This window comes from Orcinus orca, chromosome 18, assembly GCF_937001465.1.
Source record: "Orcinus orca chromosome 18, mOrcOrc1.1, whole genome shotgun sequence".
Taxonomy (NCBI): domain Eukaryota; kingdom Metazoa; phylum Chordata; class Mammalia; order Artiodactyla; family Delphinidae; genus Orcinus; species Orcinus orca.
This window is the reverse complement of record NC_064576.1, coordinates 68,568,648-68,590,889: the sequence shown is the minus strand read 5'-3', so window position 1 is coordinate 68,590,889 and position 22,242 is coordinate 68,568,648. Positions and strand designations below refer to the sequence as shown.

The window sequence follows — 22,242 nt, the reverse complement described above, 5'->3', positions numbered from 1 at the left end:
AGGCTTGTTTGATCTTAGAATGTTTTAAAATAAAAATAAAAGAAATTATTCTCGCCATACCTATAAGTTTTGCATGTCTTCTCCAAAGGGGAAAGTAGTATATTAGACTTATTATTTAGGATTTCACTCTGAATAATGAGGAGGAAGAGGAAGAGAAATACTTAAGTTAAAGTTTGTTTTGTTTTTCCTTGACTCAGTCGTGTTATTGACAGAAGTTGACAAACTCACTAAAGATGCTCAGCATGCCTTGCGCAGAACCATGGAAAAGTATATGTCCACCTGCAGGTTGATCTTGTGTTGCAATTCTACATCAAAAGTGATACCACCTATTCGTAGTAGGTGCCTTGCAGTTCGTGTGCCTGCTCCCAGCATTGAAGATGTAAGTCAAGTTAAACTTTTCAGGAAAAAATTTCACTTCAAATTCCATGCGTACTGTGTGTACATCCCTGTCATGTTTGTTTTTGTGAAAACATAGTGAGCTATATCAGTAATTTAGGAATAGCTATGGCCTGGATGCTAACTATTAGTATACGTATAAACCTATATATATATATATATATATATATATATATATATATATATGTAGTAAATACCAGATACCAATATATAGAAAATGTTCTTTCCATTAAATCATCTTTTACTTTAAACAAGTAATATTGTGGATTTTACTAAAGTAGGTAAAGGCTGGTTATTTAATGGCTTCTACCTTAACCTGATTTAACTGGCTTATGGAGGAGGCATGAGTATTCAGGAAATACATTTTGCAAGATGATGATTTGGGAATACCTAGTCCCCTGTTAGGGGACCAAAGTTAGTCTGAAACATAATACATTTTTTTGTTTTCTTTATCATCCTTAGTAGCTGTCAGTAGAAATACCAGTTTCTCACAGGCAGTTTTCTGCTGTTTAATAGATTTGGGACAATTTTATGCAAAGTGGGGATAATATGTGACATTGTATTAGTTTCAAAGTAGTTAAAGTAACTTTATTATAAGTTTCACTTGTAAAAATTTTGGGGGTGATAGAGTTAAAAGTGTCTATAAAGCAGCAGCACTGCCAGGTTACACCACTCCCATGGGCACCATTCAGGTCTTAGTGCCTGAGTCGTGTGCACTTCAGCTTGTACGGCTCTACTTGGCAGCCTTGTGAGCAGTATCTTTGCCCCCAACATGAGACCCTTTGTCTCCAACTCCATGTTGCCTTGAGGAGGCTGTCAGGCTTGGAGCTGGGACCAGAGCTTCCTCCAGTTGCCCATCTAGCTGCTGCCTCTTCCTGACAGCTAGGCTAGACCCCTAGCCTCCTGCTGAAGGAGCAGTGGGTTAGGGTAGGGTAGTGACCAAAAAAAAGGTTGGGGAGGGTCTGTAAAGATATTAACAGAAATTGTCTCAGTATGCTGTTTGACAGATTGCCCATTTTTGTTAATTATTTTGTTTGTAGATTTGCCATGTGTTATCTACTGTGTGCAAGAAGGAAGGTCTAAATCTTCCTTCACAACTGGCTCGTAGACTTGCAGAGAAGTCCTGCAGAAATCTCAGAAAAGCTCTGCTTATGTGTGAAGCCTGCAGAGTGCAACAGTGAGTGAAAGGGGGAAGTTACCGTAGGAAACATTTTGGGACATAAGCCCACTTTCATTTAATGTATTGTGTTCTCTTTTTGTCATGTAGATATCCTTTTACTGGAGATCAAGAAATCCCTGAAACAGATTGGGAGGTGTATCTGAGGGAGACTGCCAATGCTATTGTCAGTCAGCAGACTCCACAGAGGTAACCACTGTAAAAGATCACCATGAAAGTTTGGTCATTGAGATAGTACAGATATTCTAAGTTTTAGGTTAGCTGTTTTATGCTAATACCATGCCATTTAGAATTATAATTAAATCTATAATAGTACACTTATAAAGAAAAGGTAGGATTTAATTTTAGAAATTTAGTGGTTCAGAATAGTTTAGCATATGATATCATGGCTATTGGCATGTAAATGTGGAACTTCTACATAAATTAAAACAAATTTTGGAAGTTTTAGGTTTTTCCCAGAATCTTGGATGATTTAATATTAATACATAGCATGATGTGTCTAGCTTTCTAATATTGAAAATCACAATATGTAACTTTGTATTGATGTGTCATAGAAAGACCCTAGACTGTGGGTCAGACTTCTAGTTCTTCTACTGAGTTTTAGCTAAGTGTCCTTGAGCAGGTAACTTCATCTTAGAGCTTCAACTTTTTCATTTGTATAATGAAGATGCTATTATTTATACCAAGGATACTTGTACCTTTGTTATAAGAGCAGAAGAGATTGTGTGATAATGGATTGAGAACCAGAAGACCTGCTGCTCATGTGTGATGATAGGCTTTGTTAAGAATAATATTGTGTATATGCCATCAGTATTTAGGAAGTGTTCTGTGCGTATTTGCTGTACAGTTGTTTCTGTTTACTTCCTAGGTCTCTTCTTCAGTAGTAGACCATGCTGAGAGTACTTCAGCCACTGCTTGTTTGATTTATCATGACAGCTTTGATTGAGAAGGGCAGTCTGCTCTTCTCCAAATCAAGAGTGACAGTCTTAAGGCCCACTCACTACCTTTGGAACGTCTAGTGAAGGTCCCTTAGGCTCACTGAGACACAGTTTGCTACTATTTTTTGCCTGTCAAAACTGAGAAACCATCTTTGGACTTTAGAGAGGGTTGATTCTTTTAGGAAACAGACTAGACTGAATGCAACCACTGAAATGTAAGCTTTCCTGGTTTACGTGAAAATAATCATGAGAGGATTATACCATGTTTCTCTTCTTGTATGGTATATCTGATGAATTCTTATTTTTATAAGAAATTCTTCAAAGGAAATGATAATGTGTACTCTTGGGCTACCATATAGATTAGAGGAGGTGAATAGTCATAGATAATGGGTATGTGGTATTTGCATTGAATTCCTATTAATTCATTTATATTAGTTGAAGAAATTAATAGTTTTCGAAAAGTGCAAACGTTTTAGGTAGGTTCTTCAGAAAAGAAACCTTGACTTTAGGAAAAAATGTGCATTCCGTTCTGTAAAATATTGTCAATCAGTGAAGAAATTTCAGGCTTTAAAGAAATAAAATTCAAACAAAGCGTGTCTTGGGAGCCTTTTACTTCCATAAAATATTTCCATGCTAACGATGACTTTCTTGTTTTTGTTCTGATTTTAATGAAGAAAAATTGGCGGTAGTAGTTGAACTTTCCTGCTCTTAAGAGATTTAGGTACAGATGTTGCAGTATTTGACTATTTGACTATTATTAGATGTATTTTTAAGACTTCAGTTGATTATTACTTTACTTAATTATTCTAGCTGCTGCGGCCCTTTCCTCCAGTTTCCAAACAGGTTTTGACAGCTCATAAATGAACTTGTTCGAGTGCTGCTGTTGCCTATTTAGACTAACAGTTTTGGGAGTTGATGCCATTATGCTGTATAAAAAGAAATTTCTCTTAATTTCAGAAAACCTTGGAGCTGTGCAGAAATACTGGGATGGCTAGTGTCATTCTGAACATTGGTCCACACAGTACCAAATGGCTCCTTCTGATTTTTGACCCCTTAGTCTTGATTCTTGTTTGACCTATCTTAGAAAATTCATAATTTTCTAATTTGAATAGCAGCTAATATTTAGTGAGCAATTATTATATCATTTTAGAAAAATGAACTGAAATTAGGATAAGCTTCCATAGGTGTATCTTAAGTATGATAAGCCATTTAAGAAAATGTCTGTATTGGGATGTTTAATTCGTAAACTAAGACAGTACAGAGGAAAAATTACCTCCTATTTTTATCACAGAATATTGTTTTGTTTTGTATAGGCTCCTTGAAGTTCGTGGGAGACTCTATGAGCTTCTGACTCATTGTATTCCTCCTGAAATAATAATGAAGGTATCCTGATTTCAAATTTTGAACTGTTTATAACCATAAAACTTGGACTTTGTGTGATCTCAGGGCTTTTGCTGCACTAAGATACATTGTCACTTCTTTCTGTCCAGCTCATTAGTTCAACAGATATTTATTGAGCTTCTGGTGCTTCAGGCACCTTTAGGGGTGTGTTGAAGGGGACGGGTGGGCCTGCCTTCAGAGAAGTTGCATTTTTGTGGGGTGAAATAGGAAATGAAGCAAGAGGATTTCAGAATGTTCCAGGTGCCACAAAGGAAGTAACAAGGTGAAATGGTAACAATGGAGGGCAGGGTTATGGAAGGTCAGTGATGGCTTCTGTGAAACTAAAACTTGAAAGATTAAAAGAAGGGAACCATATAAGTATAAGTAGCTGGGGAACAAGTATTGCAGACAGCAAGGCCCAGTGCACTTGAGTAATGAGGTTAAAGAAGGAGGCAGAGGGATATTGTAAGACACAGTTTTAGGGCTGATCTAAACCTAATCAACTCCCCAGCTGGATAGATAGGCTGACTGTTAGATTTTAGGGAACACACTGTTTTTTTGTTTGTTTGTATTTATTAAAATTACCTGGTAATCCTTACATGAAAAAATTCAAATGATACCAAATATACAAAGAAAAAAGTGAAGCTCCACACTCTGTTTCCATAAGACCTCTTTTCTAGTCACATAGAAATAAGCCCATATATGTGTGTGTTTCACAAAACTTCAGTGTCCTGTGCTGTTTGTTTTTTTTTCCCCTTCTTTTTAAAAATTCAGCAGTGTAGTATGGTTGCTGTTTCATGACAGTACAGATTTACCTTATTCTTTTTAGTGGATGGGTGGGATTTCATTATATGACTATACCACAGTTTTTGGATATGACCCCTGTTGGTGGAGCTTTAGGTTGTCTACAGATTATTATAATTAATAATGCTGCGGTAAGCATCTTTTTACTTATATCTTTGCACCCTTGTACATTTAAATATTTAGAGTTGGAATATGAAAGATAACTATCACATTTTTACATTTTAGAATGGTATGTACTTTTGGATGAAGTCTGCTGGTCCATCAGAAATAAAAAAAGAACATACTTAAGTTTTACTTCCTTTTTGAATGAGAGAAATAAAGCATTTTCAGCTAATATTTTTTTAAAATGATTACTTTTTTAATTACTAGTTATCTTTCTTTAGGGCCTTCTCTCAGAGCTTTTACATAATTGTGATGGACAACTGAAAGGGGAAGTGGCCCAGATGGCAGCTTACTATGAACATCGTCTACAGCTGGGTAGCAAAGCCATTTATCACTTGGAAGCATTTGTGGCCAAATTTATGGCACTTTATAAGAAGTTCATGGAGGATGGATTGGAAGGCATGATATTCTGACATCTATCAGTAATTCTTCCTAATATTTCTCAGTATCAGCATTTACATTAAATTTATATTGGAAGAGCTACAGGTAAAATAAACTAACTTTACTTAATTATGTCTTATTTGTGGTTTTTGTAATAATTCCTCTGAATTATTAATCATTATTCTCTAGGTTAAATAATTGCTCCTGTACTATTGAAGTGTATTGAAAGGATACAACTAGAAACTTTAGAGTCTAGGAACATGATTTTAATTTACTTTAAAAATTTGTTTTCCAAGTATACAGTGGTGATCCTCTCATTTCTGTATACTCTCTCACCTGCTGGAGGAAATTTACACATAAGAAAGCAGGGATTGTTTTCTATCCTTCAGATGACCATTTTTGGCCACAGGTACATAAATTTTTGCTTGGCAAGTCATTACGTTTAATCATTTTTTCCCTCAACCAAGAATTATATTTTTGCAGGAAATATAGGAATTAATTTTGAAATGTAATAGCATGGGTGTGGAGAAAATTGCACATACCATTTCTGTTGAAACTGTAGAATTCCAGCTTTTATTTTCAGTGATTCAGATAAGCATGTTTTCATTAAGTACTTGAAGACTCCTGAAGAATATGCATCACGTAGTTCTGAAGCAAAGGTATATTACTGTTGAAATTACTCTTTGAACAAGTATACTGTTGTATTATTGGTCCTGTCCTTTGGAGCATTTTTTAATTCAGGAATTTGGTTCATGGAACAAAGGCTTTGCTTGACAGAAGTTTATGACAGGCTCTGTATAAGAATATTAGTAAGACCTGCTCTTATAGCAGTTGGTGATAAACAATCAGGAAGTGTTTGATTGACAAAGACACAACTACACACACACTGAAAAACCTAAACCTGGGAAACTGTTCAGGTTAAGATAAACGATTGTTGCCTTTTTTGTGGGGTGGCGGGTGTGGTACTAGTTAGGTCCCAACTGGAAGTCTCAGTCCTGGGGGCTACATGTTAGGAGGGATATTGACATTCTAACAGAACTAGGAAAGTGAGGTTTGGAAGAGCTAAGACTGCTTTAATTTGGAAAAAAGGAAAGTTAAAAAATATGTTAACTCTTCCAGTGTTTAAAATGATGCACTTGGAAGTATGAGTGGTCTTATAAATTATGTTTCTCTAAAGCAGTGCTTCTCAGAGTGGAATCCCTGGCATCACCAGCATCACCTGGGAACTCAGAAATGCAAACTCTCAGGTCTCATTCCAGGTCTGCTGAATCAAACGATCGGGATAAGCCTCAGCAGTCTTTGTGTTGTACCACCCCTCCAAGTGATTCTGATGCACGCCTCAGTTTGAGAACAACTGCTCTAGAGAGGGTAGACTTAGGATCAATGGATGTAGGTTGGAGAGAGGCATTTTAGTTCCCTATGAAGAAGAATTTTTTAACTGCAGCTATCTTAATAATGGTATGGGAGTCTTGAAAGCTCCTTAGAAACAACAGGTGTTCAGGTAGAGAACTGATGAATAACGAACTGCTTACTACCTGGTAGGCATTGCACTGGGTATGTGTACTATTTCATTATAACCTTACCACTCTGTGAAGTATTATTTCTGAGCTATGAATAAGAAACTTGAGATGTAGAGAAATGAAGTATAATTCATAAAACATATCCATTTTAAATCTGCAGTTTGATTTTTGACAAAGGTATTCAGTGTAACCATCATCCCAATCAAGATACAGATTCCATCACCCTGAAAAATTTCTTCCATATCCCTTTTGCAGTCAGCCCACCCCTACCCCAACTCAAGTGACCATTGATCTGCTTCCTGTCATTATAGATTAGTTTTGCCTGTTCAAGAATTTAGAGTCAAATACTGTATGGTCTTTGGTTAAGGCTTCATTCTCTCAGAATTATAACTGAGATTCGTCTATATTGTTGCATATTTCATTAATTTCTTTAATGTTCATTGATCAGTGTATGTTTATATACACTTTTACAACCCATTGACTTGTTTATGGACCTTTGGGTTTCCAGGATTTGTTTAGTATGAATAAAGTTCTGAATATTTTGGGAGTCATTTTGTGGACATATGTTTTCACTTCTCTTGAGTAAATACATAGGAATGGAATAATTAGACCTAAGATAGGTGTCAGTTTAACTTTTAAGAAGTCACCAGATTCTCAAAGTGTACCATTTTATATTCCTACCAGCATTGTATGGGCATTCTAGTTGTCTCCATAAAATTGGTTTAATTGATTTTCTATATTGTCTGTTTTATATTTCATTGATTACCTTTTCAATCTTTATTAATCCCATCCTTCTTCTCTTGATGTAGTTTGCTCTTATTTTTCCAGAGTCTTAAAATGGACGTTTAGGTAATTGATTTTAGACCATTCTCTTCTATCATTTAAAATTACAAATTTTACCCTGAATACTGATCTAACTTCCTCTTACAGATTTTGATATCTTGTGTTTTCATTTCCATTTAGTTCAAACTATTTTTCAGTTTCACTTGAGATGTTTTTCTTTGACCAAATGATTACTTGGAAGTGTGTTGTTTAATTTCCAAATGATTGAAAATTTTCAGATATATTTTAAAGGCTTCTCTACCCTTGTTAATTTTCTGTCATTTACTAAGAGGAATATTGAAATCACTAACTGTATTTATGGATTTGTCTAATTTAGTTCTTTTGGGTTTTCATGCATTTAGAAGCTCATTAGGTGCATAAAATTTTAGGATTGTTACGTCTTCCTGATGAATTGACCCCTTTATGAACGCTCCTCCTGATTTCTGGTAATATTCCTTACTCTGAATCTATTTTATCTTATATTAATATTACCACTCCAGCTTTCTTTTTATTAGAGTTTGTATGGTAGACATATTTCTTATAGCTAAGGTCTGCTAGCATTCTCTCAGTTTTGATTATCTGGAATGTACCTATTTTGTCTTCACTCACAGAATTCTAGGTTCATTTAAAATTTTTATTATTTTTCCCCTAGCTCTTCAAATATTTCATTCTGCTACCTTCTGATCTCTATTATTTCTGATGAGAAGTTAGCCAGTAGTAACATATGATTGTTCACTTTTACATGATACATTACTTTCTTCTTGATGTTTTCAGTATTTTTTTCTTTGCCTTTTAGCAAGATGACTATGATGTAACTAGTTGTAGTTCTTTGTGTTTATCTTACTTGGGCTTTGTTTAGTTTCTTGGATCAGATTATTATGAGTAGTATTAGTATTATAGTATCAATTTAGGGAATTTTTTTGCCATTATTTATTCAGACCTTTTTTTCTGACCTTTTTTTCTCATCTACTTTGAGACTCCTTTTACTTATATCCCGGAATACTTGACATTGGCCCACAGGTGGCTGATTCTCTGTTCATTTTTCTTTAGTCTTTTTTCTCTGATTTCTTTGGCTTGGATAATTTTATTGATAAATCTTCAAACTCGCTGAATCCTTCTGCCATTTCATATCTGGTATCTCATCTAATTTATTTTTCACTTTAGTGTTCGTACATTTTAACTCTAGAATTTCCATTTTGTTCTATATAGTTTCAATGTTTCTATTACGATTTCCTATTTTCTGTCTCCTTGTTAGCATGTTTTCCTTTAATTCTTTGAACATGTTTGTAATAGTTGCTTTGAAGTCTTTCCTGAACCCAGCATCTGGTCCCACTCAGTCAGTTTATATTGACTGCTTTTTCCCTTGTGTATCATTATACTTCTTCCCCCTCCCCCTACACCAATGTGTGGTAATTTTGTGGCTGAAAACTTTAATTTTAGATAATATATTTTAGTAACTTTGGATTCTCTTTTGGTTTTCTGATTTTTTTTGTATGTTTTTTGTTTGTTTCCTAGCTTACCTATACTTAAACTCTGTAATTTATCTTCCTTGCATTGTGCTGCCACTGATGTTTCTACTCAGTTGTTTTTATTATAGCCTGGCTTCATCTTTCTGTCTGCATAGCTTAGTAGTCAGCCCAACGATTTGGGTGGAGTGTGAACTCAGACATCTTCAAGTTGAGACTTTAAGTCTGCTGAGCTGTGTGTGAGTTGAGGAAAACATTCAAGGTTGCAACCAGTTCTCAGTATCCCTTGGTTTTCATTTTTCCACTTAAGCGGTTGGTCAGGTATGTGTGAATTAAGAGTTTGTCTTAGCCACTGTGTGGCTCTTTCACTTCTAGGATCTCTCAGTTCACTATCTGATTGATTTCTTAGTGGCCATGAACTGGACTTGCAACCTTGGTTTAGCAAAGCTATGGGTTTTCCTTGTTCCCAACTGTTAATTCAGTCTAATACTCTGGCTGCAACTAGCCTTAAACTTATAAAGGTACAGTTTTTACTGAATAAGTGGTAGGTACAAGGTAATAATACCAAGTATAGAAAGTCATGGAGTTGCTACTTTTGTCCAAATCTAGTTTTTCAACAATAAACATTTTTCAAATTTGTTGTCTGATTTTGATCAATTTTCAGTGTCATGATTGGTTATTTTTTGACAATTTTGTCTGTTTTTATACTTTTCTGTGGAGGGAAATTACTCAAATCTCCTCCTGTTTCAATTAATAGAAGTAGCCCTCTACTGACTCATTTCTTCATTGCTTTTTTTGTATATGCAAATTTCAATCTGATGTAATTTTCCTTTACTCTGAAACAGGTTTAGCTTTTCTTGTGGGGCAGATCTTCTGGTGAATTCTCCCAGGTTTTTGTTTTTGTTTTTTGGGGGAGGGGGGTTTGGCCTAAAATGGCTTTATTTTGCATTCTTTTTTGAAAAGCATTTTTAATGGGTATAAAATTGTAATTTGACAGTTGTTTTTCTTTCTGTATCTTAAAAATACAGTTTTGTGTTTCAGTTTGCATTGTTTCTGAGGAGACATCTGCATTCTAATTTTTTTCCTATGCGTTTTTTGTTTTATTTTACTTCCTGTGGCTCCTTGTAAGATTTACAACTTCTCTTTATGGCCAATTCCAGCAGTTTAAGATGTGTCTTGGCATGATTTTTCTTTGTGTTCATACTGCTTTATACTGGCTTTACATTTGTTTCAGTTCTTGGATTTGTGGATTTGTGTTTTTTATCAAATTTAGGAAAATTTAGCCATTTTCTTCATTATTTTTCTGCCCTCTCCTCTGAGACTCTAGTTACATCTCTGACTTCATGATAGTGCCCGTAAATCACAGGGTTTCTATCTTTTTTCCAGACTTTTTCTCACCGTCCTTCAGTTTGAATAGTTTCTGTTGCCTTTAAATTCACTAATCTTTTGCACAGTCTAACTTGCTTTAAAGATCATCCAGTGAAACCGTCTTTCTTTAAACAGTGTTGAACTTTGTTTTCACAGGCAGTTATTTGATTAGCAGCTTGATCCTTTTCATGTTTATTTTTAACTTTTTTTAGGGTGTGCCTAGAGTAGTCTTTATCCCTAGTTGAGCTTTACAGCTGTGGTTTGATCTTTCTAGTGTTGATCGAATGCCCCAGAGATCATTGAGGAGCTACGTCCTGGGTCACCAGAACTCTCTATCTTCCAGCCCTGTGTGAGCTCTGGTAATTATTCAGCTTAGTTTCTAGTAGGTCTTTCCCCAGTAGTTTTTTTGTTGTTGTTTTTTTTCTCTCTGCCTGGCTTTGTGGAGTCATACTCAACATATATGCAGCTTAGTAATCAGCCAAGGATGCAAGGCAACCATTATGCAGATTTCTGTTGCACTTTTTCTGTATAATTCTCCTCTTTTCAGATCTCTGCATGCATGTTCAGCCACCCCAGTCTCTGAATTTTGCTCTTTTCTCCTCAACTCATTGTTGTCACAGTTGTCTGCCTGGGTTTGCCCTTCCTACCCTGTAGGCTGGAAAGTGCCTCTAGGCAGAAATCAGGGGTGATTTTAGAGTTTACTTCCTTGGTTTCTTTTCTTTAACATATCACAGCATTGCACTACCTGCTCCAGTGTCTGATGTAGCATTCCTTTTATGTTTTGTCTCGTTTTCTAGTTGTTTACAATGGAGGGCAAGTCCAGTATCAGTTACTCTTTTTTAACTGGCAGTAAAAGTCTTGATGTCAGGATTTTAAATGAAGGCCCTGATTCCTGGGTGTGAATCACTATCTTACGTAGTTCTTTAAAAATGTATGATTTACATTTTTCCCCCCAGCTTTATTGAGATATAATTGATTAACATTGTGTAAGTTTAAAGTGTACAATGTGTTGATAGATACACTTACATATTGCAAAATGATTACCACCATAGCATTAGCAATACCTCCCATCACATCACATCATTACAATTTTATTTTTGTGGTGAGAGCACTTAAGATCTACTCTCGTAACTACTTTCTGGTATGTAATACAGTATTATTAATTATAATCAACATGCTGTATATTAGATCCCCAGAACTTATTCATCTTAAAATTGGTAGCTTGTACTCTTTGACCAGTGTATCCCCATTTCCCCATTGACCAGCCCCTGTTAACCACCATTCTATTATCTGTTTCTATGAGTTCGGCTTTTTTAGATTCCACATACAGGTGATAGCATGCGGTATGTTTCTTTCTCTTGTTAATTATTTCACTTAGCATAATGCCCTCAAGGTCCATCCATGTTGTCACAGATGGCACTGTTTTCATCTTTTTCATGGCTGAATAATAATTATGTGTGTGTGTTTGTGTATGTATGTATATCACATCTTTATTTGTCCATAGATGAACACTTAGGTTGTTTCCATATCTTGACTGTTGTGAATAATGCTGCAATGAACATGAAAGTACAGATACAGGCTTCATATCTTGTTTTCATTTACTTTGGATAAATACCCAGAAGTGGTGTTACTGGATCATATGGTAATTCTATTTTTAATTATTTGAAGAATCTCCATTTACATTTAGAGTAATTATTGACAGGTAAGGACTTATTAATGATGTCTTATTAATGGTTTTTTGGCTGTTTTGTAAGTCCCTTGCTTTTTTCTTCTGCTGCTGCTGCTTTGTGAATTGATGGTTTTCTGTAGGGGTATGTTTTGATTCCCTTTTCTTTATCTTTTGTGAGTCTCCTATAGATTTTTGCTTTGTGATTACCATGAGGCTTACATAAAACATAGATATAACAGTCTGTTTTATTAACAACTTCAGTTGCACACAATAACTATCCTTTTACTCCCCCTTCCTCTTATGCTTTTGATGTCACAATTTACCTGTTTTTATACTGTTTATTCATTAACAAATCATTGTAGCTATAGTAATTCTTATACTCTTGTCCTTTAACCTTTGTACAAAAGTTAAGTGGTTAACACTTAACCGTATTACAGTATTAGGGTATTCTGAATTTGACTGTGTACTTATTTTTACCAGTGTTCAGTACATTTTCATATTACTAATTAGTGTTTCTTCATTTCAATTTGAAGAACTCCTTTCAGCATTTCTTATAATCAGGTTAGTGGTGATGAATTCCCTCAGCTTTGTCTGGAATAGTCTATCTCACCTTCATTTCTGAAAGACAGCTTTGCCACATAAAATATTTTTGGTTGGCAGTTTTTTTCCTTCAGTGTTTTGAATATATTATCCCACTCTGTCTTGACCTCTAAGGTTTCTTCTTAGAAAATTGCTGATAGCATTATGGGGGTTGCCTTGTAAATGCAAGCTTTTTTCCGTTAATGCTTTTAAGATTCTTTCTTTGTCTTTGATATTTGACAGTTTTATTATAATGTGCCTTGGAGAGAATCTCTTAGTTGGGTGACCTATGAGCTTCACGAACTTGGATTTCCAAATCTCTCCATGGACTTGGGAAGTTCTTAGTAATTATTTCTTTAAATAAGCTATCTGCCCCCTTCTCCCTCTTTTCTAAATCTGGAACTTCAGTAATTTACAAACTGGTCCTTTAGATGATATGTCATAGATTATGTAACTTTCTGTACTCTTTTACATCTTTTTTCTTTGTTCTTCTCTGATTGCGTAATTTCTGAGTTCTTTCTTCAGTCTTACAGATTTTTTTCTTCTGCTTGATTCATTCTGCCATTGATATTTTCTATTTCATTTTTCATTTTATTCATTGTATCCTTCAGCCCCAGAATTTCCATTTGGTTCCTTTTTATGACTTCCGTCTCTCTGCTAAACTTTTCTTCTTCTTTTTTTTTTTTTAATTGAAGCATAGTTGATTTACAGTATTGTGTTAGTTTTAAGTGTACAGCAAAGTGATTCAGTTACATATGTATTTTTTTAGATTATTTTCCATTATAGGTTATTACAAGTTATTGAATATAGTTCCCTGTGTTATACAGTAAATCCTTGTTCCTTATCTATTTTATGTGTAGTAGTTTGTATTTGTTAATCCCAAACTCCTAATTTATCCTTCTCCCCTCCCTTCCCCCTTTGGTAACCATAAGTTTGTTTTCTGTGTCTGTGAGTCTGTTTTGTATATAGATTCGTCTGTACTACTTTTTAGATACTACATACAAGTGACTTCATATATTTATCTTTGTCTGACTTCACTCAGTATGATATTCTCTAGGTCTATCCATGTTGCTGCAAATGGCAATATTTCATTCTTTTTTATGGCTGAGTAATATTCCATCATATTTATATATTTTATATATATATATATATATATATATATGCCACATTTTCTTAAGCCAATCATCTGTTGATGGGGATTTGGGTTGTTTCCGTGTCTTGGCTATTGTAAATAGTGCTGCTATGAGCATTTGCTAAACTTCTTATTTTGTTCATTTATTGTTTTCCTGATATGGTTCAGTTGTCTTTCTGTGTTTTCTTGTACCTCATCAAGCTTCCTTAAAACTTGAATTCTTTATTGGGTAAATCACAGATCTCCATGTCTTTGGGTTTGGTTACCAGGAGATTACTGTGATCCTTTGGTGGTGTCCATGTTATCTTGATTTTTCATGTTCTTTGAACTTTTGCATTATTTCTTTACTTCTAAAGTAGCAGTCACCCCCTCAAGGCTTCACTAACTGCTTCTGGGAGAGAGATACCTCCCATCAGCCTTATTAGAGATTCTGAGGCTATCTTAGACCCTTTTTGGAGTATACCTCCTCCATGCTTCTTGCTCCCTCTTGTGGCAGAATTCTTAGGCTTTATGCCTTCTCTGGATCCGTCAATGCACCAGGCTGAGTGAGTGCTGACAGCCTCTCTCTTGTTTCCCACAGGTGGTGCTTAGGGTCAAGTTTGTGATCTCTCCCTGGCCTGCAGATTTGGCCAGCTTATGTGCATGCTCATTATCTTCCAAAGCTTATTCTTGCTGCCACCATCGGGAGCACACGCAGGGAGCTGACCACAAGATGGGGAGTTTGTAGGTGAGGCACACAGAGTGTTTGAGGTTCCCGTGAGCCACTTGTGATCCACTGGTAATGCATTCCCAGCAGCTGTTGGGCAGGTTCTTGGTGGAATTCACGACACAGTTAAGATCTGTGCCTCTTACTGTCCTTCAGTAGTTGTATCTGCCACTCTCCCCACTTATTCTTGCCCACAGTCACGTAACTCATGATTCTGTACTCTGGATGGAGCAAGAGAGAAAGGAGCCCCTTTGGCATGTTGTGTACAGCTGGGGCAGCGGGGTGTTCACTCACATGCTCTCCCTTTCTTCTGTGGGATAAATCACTGTGAGGAAGATCTCTCTTGGCCCTAAGCTGTGCCATCCCTCGGTGGAGGGGTGATGTGGGTAAAGTCAAACTGTCCCTCTTACCTCCTCCAATACATCCAAACTTTTTTTTTCCTCCAATGGAATTCTGGGACTTCTCTGGAAACCTGAACTTTTACAAAGTCTCTCTTGTCCTTGAGTGAATGTCTAAGTTGGTGTTCTCAGGGGCTCCTAGATGGTGGTTGAAAGAGGCTGGGGCCAGTTTATAGGCCATGACAGGGTCCACATCTGGGACTGAGGCCTGTCTCCCTATTACCTGATGGATGGCTGGACGAGACTCCTCCCGGGTCCCTTGGCTTATGGTGCTGGATTCCGCAGCTTCCTGAAAGGGATTTCTTTCCATAGGTGGATGCCAAATTTTATTGTTGGTGGGAAGACAAAGATGAGGTACATCTTAAGCTGCCATGATACTGATGTCACTCCCCTTTTATTTTATGTTTTTATAATATAAATTAAATTTTGTTCCTAAGGTTTGAAGTTGTGTAATATGTGTCACACACACACAAAAAACCTCTTGCTGTGGTTTTTCCTTAAGTACTGTGTTATACTTTGAGTTATAGAACTGAGTAATAGGAATTTAAATGTTATTTCCAAATTACAGCCCTCCAAATCATGAAACACATTTCTTAAAAATTACAGAATCAACCCTTAGCAGCCATTTTCTTTCTACGTAGTTCTCAAGAAAGACATAATCATTTCATATTTTTCAAATTGATGAACTAAATTTTATTAGCTGTTTGCCCCTTGGTTTCTTTCCTGTTTACAATTCCAATAGAAATTTGGAGTGTTATCATGAGATGCTCTTTATCAGTTTGATTGTGGTATGAAAGACATAATAAATTACTTTCCTCTCAGTAAAGGAAAGTGGTCCCTACAAACCTTAACTCTCATTTAAATTACAACCTAATGCTGGTTACAAACACTGCATGGTACCTTTGCGGCTTGGTACTTTCTGTGCCTGTTTCAGCTCTTTTGATGAGCTGATCGCCTACTGAAATTACCTTCTCTGTAGATAGCAGCATGAGAAACTTTAGCAACTTCCTGAAGTGCGGCTGTACAAAATAATCACTAGAAGTAGGCGTGGAAAAAAGTTCTTGGTCTTTATGTAGGACACTGTGTTAGATTCTTTACAGGCATTCTCTCACTTAATTCTCTTAATGATCTTGAAGTTGGCCATTATTATCCTGTTTTACAGGTGAAGAAACTGGATCCAGGCAGTTGAGCACAGACTGCCCTCAACTACATTCATAGCCACCAACCAAGAAATAGGCCCTCAGTACTACCCAGCAAACTCACATTTCTCAGATCCAGTCTCCACAGTGCCTTTTCCAGAACTTCATTTAGAGCAGATAACCTTATATCCTTACCAGCCAGCTACCAAAACCAAATATGTATGCATCCTGTATTACTGTATGTTCATTTGTATGTATCCGATTTACTCTGTGTGCATTCATATTTTCTCTTGATGAGACAGAGAAGCTGCTCATCTGTTTTTAATCCTGAGCCTTGGATTTCACCAATTTTAGCCTGTCCCTCAAAACCTATGATGTCCCTTTGTCCTTGTCTCTTTTGTCCTCAGTCCCTCTCTCAAAATTGGATTGTTGCTTTGGCTTTTATTTTCCTAATGTCATCTTATTAAAGTTTCCAACATACAGAAAACTGAAAAAAAAGTGACAATGAACATTCATGCTGGTATTTTACAGTGAACATTTAACTGTATTTGCTTTATCACATATCTACCCATCACTCCATTCTTTAGTCATCTTATGTTTTTGCTGCATTTCAAAGTAAGTACGTTTTCTCCCAGCCTGTTAGCATGTATATCATTAACTAGCCAGTTTAATAAGGCAAGAAAAATGCATAACAGGCATAAGGAAACAAAAGGATGGAGGAAAATTGTTTTTTTAGCAGGTGAAATTATTGTTTACCTGAAAAATCCTAAACAACAATTCTTTTAACAAATTAGTGAATTTAGCAGGCTCGCAAGATATAAAGTTAATATACACAAATTAATTGTATTTTTATATAAACAAGTAAATTATTGGAAAATAAAGTTTAAATAATTTACAAATACAATGCTAAAATAATTAGTAATAAGTTTAAAAAACAATGCTTAAGACCTGTACATTGAAAATAAATCATTGTTAAAAGAAGGTAAAGAACGTGTATAAATGTAATGATATATCTTGGATAAGTTGAGTGCATAAAATAACATAGGTGTAGGCTATCTTTACACAAAGGTTAGATGAGAATGATTTTTGAATTGTTGAAAGAAGTCAACTTTGCTCATGTCATCTAAGGGAAAATCTATTCTTAATTTTTCCCCACCCCCTATCTCCTGTTTTGCAAAGATTGGATTCTTTAGTTGATAATACAGTGCATCTAAACGGTGAATATTTTTGTGTAAGGTCATTCTTAAGCCATTACACATATGCTCCTACTGAAGTCTTTGGGAAATTAGTTGTCAGTGAATCATCTGGCTTATAATCTTATGGGAAATCAATTTCCAGACATTAAATAACAGACATAACTATGAACATTCCCCAAATTGTGTAGTTGAAGACTAAATTCTAAAATTGACTTTCTGATACCAAATTTTATGAAAATGAATTAATATCGATATTGTGAAACATTGGTAATCCACGAATGGGATTTATTAAATTGCAGCACAATGTGGTACTGAAAACTAAATATGAGAATATCCTATCAGAATTGCACAAATATATTGAGAAACGTTGTTCTCAGTATAAAAACCAGTAAGCAAAGAATTTAACCTTGTTTGCAAGCATTGTGAGCTGGGAATAATTCCCATTTCTGATGTTTCCTTCCTGTAAAGTGAGATCTCTTAATGTCATTGTAGGTCTCTCTCCATCCTTTATTCATCCAGCTCCAAGAGAGATCGAGTCTTTTTTGATTGTCAACTTTGGGAAGAATAAATGAACCTGCTTGACTTAGCTTCAACTTTCTTCCTGTTTGGAATGAGCCTGTGTGTTCTAAGTTATAAATCTTAACTAGTCAGACTTCCTACCTACAGGGAGGCCTATCCACTTCTAGCACTGCACCCCGACCCCTGCCCCCTCAACAAACCATATCCTGCAGCCTGCATTATTTTGACCTCCTAGTTTTCTGTTTTGTTGTACTTCTCAACTTGTTTATAAGCCTAGTGTATATTAAAGGTGCTTTTTATTGGGGAGGGGCTCTCAGATTCCCAAGTTTTGTTTATTCACCAGCAACATTGAGAAAGAAAAATAAATGAAAAATTCGAGGGGGACAATTTGGTCAGAAGCTTTTTGTGCATCCGGGGCCCACACCGTGGGTCTTGGACTTTAGTTTGGGGGAGAAACCTTGCTGGTTTATAGAGGCTTATTTTAGGCCAAATGTGTTTTTACACTTTTGTACTTGACTTTGAATTTCTGTCGCCTGAGAAAGAAATTTTAGCTGTCATGAGGTATTTTGAGCTTAGCAGGTGACTGTAACATATGACTTATGCAATTTTTGTGAGAAAATAAGACACAACCCTCTGGCTGTGTTGGGGGCTTCAGGTAGATTGCTTTAGTTTACTGCACAGGCCTTACTTTTCCTTGTTGAGACAAAGATTCCATTGCAGAGAAGAGTTTTACAACTGTTTTACGCATCGATTGTCAGAAGAATATTTGCCACTTTTCAACTGCAAGGCAGCTGAATTCTGCATGTGAACAGAGCACTAGAGATGTTCTAGCTTTATAGGGTTAGTACCAAGCCTAGGTAATCTAGATTGGAAATACTAGGTTCTATTCCTCTTTCAGGATCAAGGAGGGCACTCTGGAGGGACTGACTAACCTTGATTCCATGTGGCATTTCCTCTGACTTTCAAGACTCACTGTCCTATCATAGAATCTCAGATCAGCTCTATGTTAATATCGTAAGTTATAACTCTGGCTTGATATCTGACACCCAAATTGTGGCTTCACCCTTGTTCTTGTGTTAGACTTAATGAACAAATAAGACATGTGAGGCCTTATTAAATAATGCCATCCCCTTAAGATAGAAATTCAACTAAATGACATTATTACAAACCCAAAGGTAGAAGGAAACAAAAATGCTCAGTGCCTGGAACTGTTTGCCTCTAGTAATAAATTCATTTGCTTAGGAAAACAAGAAGAAACTGTAGTGGTTTGAAAGATGTACTTCAGTTTTACTGTCAAACTCAGAAGCAATGAAAGATTAGAAAAATAAAGGAACACAGGCCAATTAAGCTGGAGGAAGAGATTTTAAAAATTTATTCATTTATGTTAAGGAAGAGTAAAGAAGAAAAGGGCATCTTAAAGATGACGTTTTAGACCAATATAAAAGGGGGAAAAAGCAGTGCCCAGATTCCAACTGCTCTAAAAGAAGGAAAGACATTTTTGTTATTAGATCAGAAATGATGACTGGGATCCAAACAAATCTAGCAGGTAGCAGATCTGATTCCTTCAAGAAAGGCCAAGTCACCGAGGATGATGACTTCTGAAAGCCATGGGTCCCCACTCAGAGCAGTTGGAGAACCACTTCCTTAAAGAGTGGGACAGCTGTACCAAGTGGTTATAAAAAATTGGGGCAGAATTGAGGAAGGAAATTTATGTGAAATATTCAAAGCATTTTTCAGCTGAGTTTCCATATGACACATCATTGCAGTTGAAACAGGCATTACCTTTGCCCTGAGGGAACTTACTGACCTTGGTCAGTACATTTATGAAATGAGGATCCTAAAAGAAAGTTGAGAGAAGATGTGATGAAATCTAGATGTGAGAATCAGACAACAAGTCCAGGCTTTGATTAAATGTCTGATGGAAGAATATATCTAGGCGGGGATTATTCATCTCATCAAGAGTAAGGTAGACAAAATTTGAACAACGAATCCAGAACTTGTTGATTTATTCTCTATGATGATGATGATGATGAAGAATCCAGAGAAGTTATAAAAATAACTGAACCAGAAAGCAAAGATGAAATAAATGGAAGGGAGGCGCTAAGTTTCAACAAGTAGCATTAGCTCCCAGACGGATTAGAGAAGGAAAGTGGCCACTTTAAGAAGTAGATTAAATTGTTAAGCTCAAATAGCCTTCCTGAAAGGAGTGGGGAAATAACAGAGGGAAATTCAGTACCAGTGGTATGTTTCAGTACTTCAGAAAAAAGATGTAGTTGAACAAAAAAAGCTACTCAGACGCTGGGACATTTAAAACTTTTCCCCAGGGACACAAGCTTCAGAAGCATCAAACTCACTTAGTGTAGGAATCTGTTCAGGGTGGGTCTTCAGCCAAAACAAATTGGGAATGAATGGAAACTCTTCTCTAGGGGGTGAGTTTCACTGCCCAAGCAATCCCGGAGCCAGAGGCAGTGAGGCAGCCACTGTGGCACAGGACCAAAAAAGCCTCTTTCTGAGAGGTGGTGCACTTATGTCACTACATGGCATTAGGGGCCCAAGGTTTAATAGGAAAATGGAATTAAGAGGTGCTGGATGGGGAAGAAAGGTACTTGAGTTCCTGTGATTGGAGCTGACCCCATTACAGTTATCTAAATGTGCAAGGAGGCAGAAATGCCTCAAGTGACACTCTGTGAGGATGCAGGAAGCATAGATATTTTTTTTTTCTCACAAAAATGTAAATGTAAAGAAATGTAAATGAAAGTGCTAAATGCAAGTGTAGTCTCAAAATAACTTCCTGTTCGGAGAATTTTCCTTTGGCTTGAGTAAGCAATCCAGACAATTGGTCTTGAATGACAGACTTCCTACTACGTTGAATCCAAGAATATTTTCCTTTTTTGCCAGACATCATCAGATTTCTCTTAGGCTCTTGGTAGCCCTGGTTCTGGGAATGTAATTTTGTAATTGATCTAAGGGCAGGAGAATGGCTTTCTAAACTAGATGGATCTGGAAAAACCTTGTGATAGTTCTCTGTGTCCTGTTAACTCTTAGGGTTCTTTAGAAGTGAGGTTCCTGAGGGACTAAGTATTGAATTACTATGACTTCTGGGGCTTCGGAAACTCCAAATCCATTCCAGAGAGGAACTGTTGTAGTTGCTGAAGAGACCCCACTCTACCAAGGCAGAAAAATCCCTCTTGTTGAGCCTCGGTAGAATAACAAATCAGCAAATGGTTTTTGTTTTGTAATTGAACTTTGCACATTGAACTTTAACACACAAGAATTTGATTTCAGACTTTAGTTCCCTTGGATTTCAATGTTTTTGAATTTCAACTTGTAAAAGAATTTAGTCTTTGGACTTTATTTCATGAAATTTAATAATAGAAAGGAAATCGTGTTCAAAGTTGAAGCATCTCTTTATAGGCGTTTTATTATCGAAGTATCTTCAAGATAGCATTTGATCTCTGCAGAACCTTTGTCATGCTGTATTGGACAGCATATGTGGACATAATTCGGGACAGAAAATAGAATAGGGGATACATTTTCAGCTTTTGGTATGGAGTGGATTCAAAGTTGATATATTGAATGTATTCATCTGACACATTGCAGATTCTTGTGGGGACGACTTTTAAGCTGCCTGCCACTAGACCCAGGAGGAAACTCAAAAGAGCAGAGACGTGTAGCTTGTGATCTTATGAAGGTGGCCTCCTGAAAGGTCTCCCAAGGCAGACAGCTACAACTCTTGCTGACCATAGGCTTTGATGGAAGAAATTTTCACATACTGAGGTATGGGGAAGTCATTCTGGGCTTATAACATGATTTGGCTTGAACTTTCTTATGGCCTGTCAAACATACATTGTACATCTGCTTTAACCATTAAAGAAAAGAGTGTCACTCATCATCCAGTTATACAAAGAGTTAAATCACAACCCACTGCAGTTGCCCCACTGACAGTGTGCCCTAAGGGGAATTCAGGATGCAAAAAAACAAAACAGGATGAAGCATTCTGTCCTTCAGATATATCGGGGGTCCTAGATAGTTAAGGTGCATATCTAAGGAAGAATTTCAGTGACTCCAGATTCTTGCATCTTCCTATACATAGAAAAACACTAAAATCATTAACTTGAGATATCTGTTTTTTGTGATTAGCAGTAATTTTTTACCAAGATATATGCTAGACTACATGTATTTCCCAGCCAAAAAATTCATATATATACTGGCTCTTCCCCTACCTCTTCAGAGCAGTCCCTTGAGAGTTGTTTCCTGGGCTGTAGTCCTCAGTTTGGCTTGAATAAAACTCTCTTCTTATTATAGATTTTTTAATTGATTATTTGCATCCACAGCTTCATGCTTAAGCCCAATGAGTTAAGAGAATCAAAATCTGGGGAATGGTCCTCTTTCCCACTTCTGATGCTTTGGTCATGTGAAAGGAGCTCAATTAGTTGTAGGTCTGGGCTTCCCTCTGCCCCATCAATCACCCTGCCTCTGAGGAGATTCTT

The 22,242-nt window shown here is 36.4% G+C and overlaps 1 protein-coding gene across 6 annotated transcripts in view; it reads left to right on the top strand.

Annotated features, from left to right (window-relative positions):
* RFC3 (replication factor C subunit 3) overlaps positions 1–22,242 on the top strand; it is a 264,338-nt gene that overhangs the window by 232,826 nt on the left and 9,270 nt on the right. For 3 of the 6 annotated variants that reach the window (XM_049701377.1, XM_033410098.2, XM_004282210.4), the window contains 5 exons: positions 198–379; positions 1,437–1,573; positions 1,664–1,762; positions 3,825–3,894; positions 5,079–5,367. In XM_049701377.1, coding sequence (XP_049557334.1) covers positions 198–379; positions 1,437–1,573; positions 1,664–1,762; positions 3,825–3,894; positions 5,079–5,270 — 680 coding nt within the window. In that variant the 3' untranslated portion in view covers positions 5,271–5,367. Of the gene's footprint in view, positions 1–197; positions 380–1,436; positions 1,574–1,663; positions 1,763–3,824; positions 3,895–5,078; positions 5,368–6,415; positions 7,301–18,650; positions 18,767–21,352; positions 21,530–22,242 lie in introns of those variants that run through there. The other 3 variants (XR_007473231.1, XR_007473232.1, XR_007473230.1) reach the window with 3 other exon arrangements.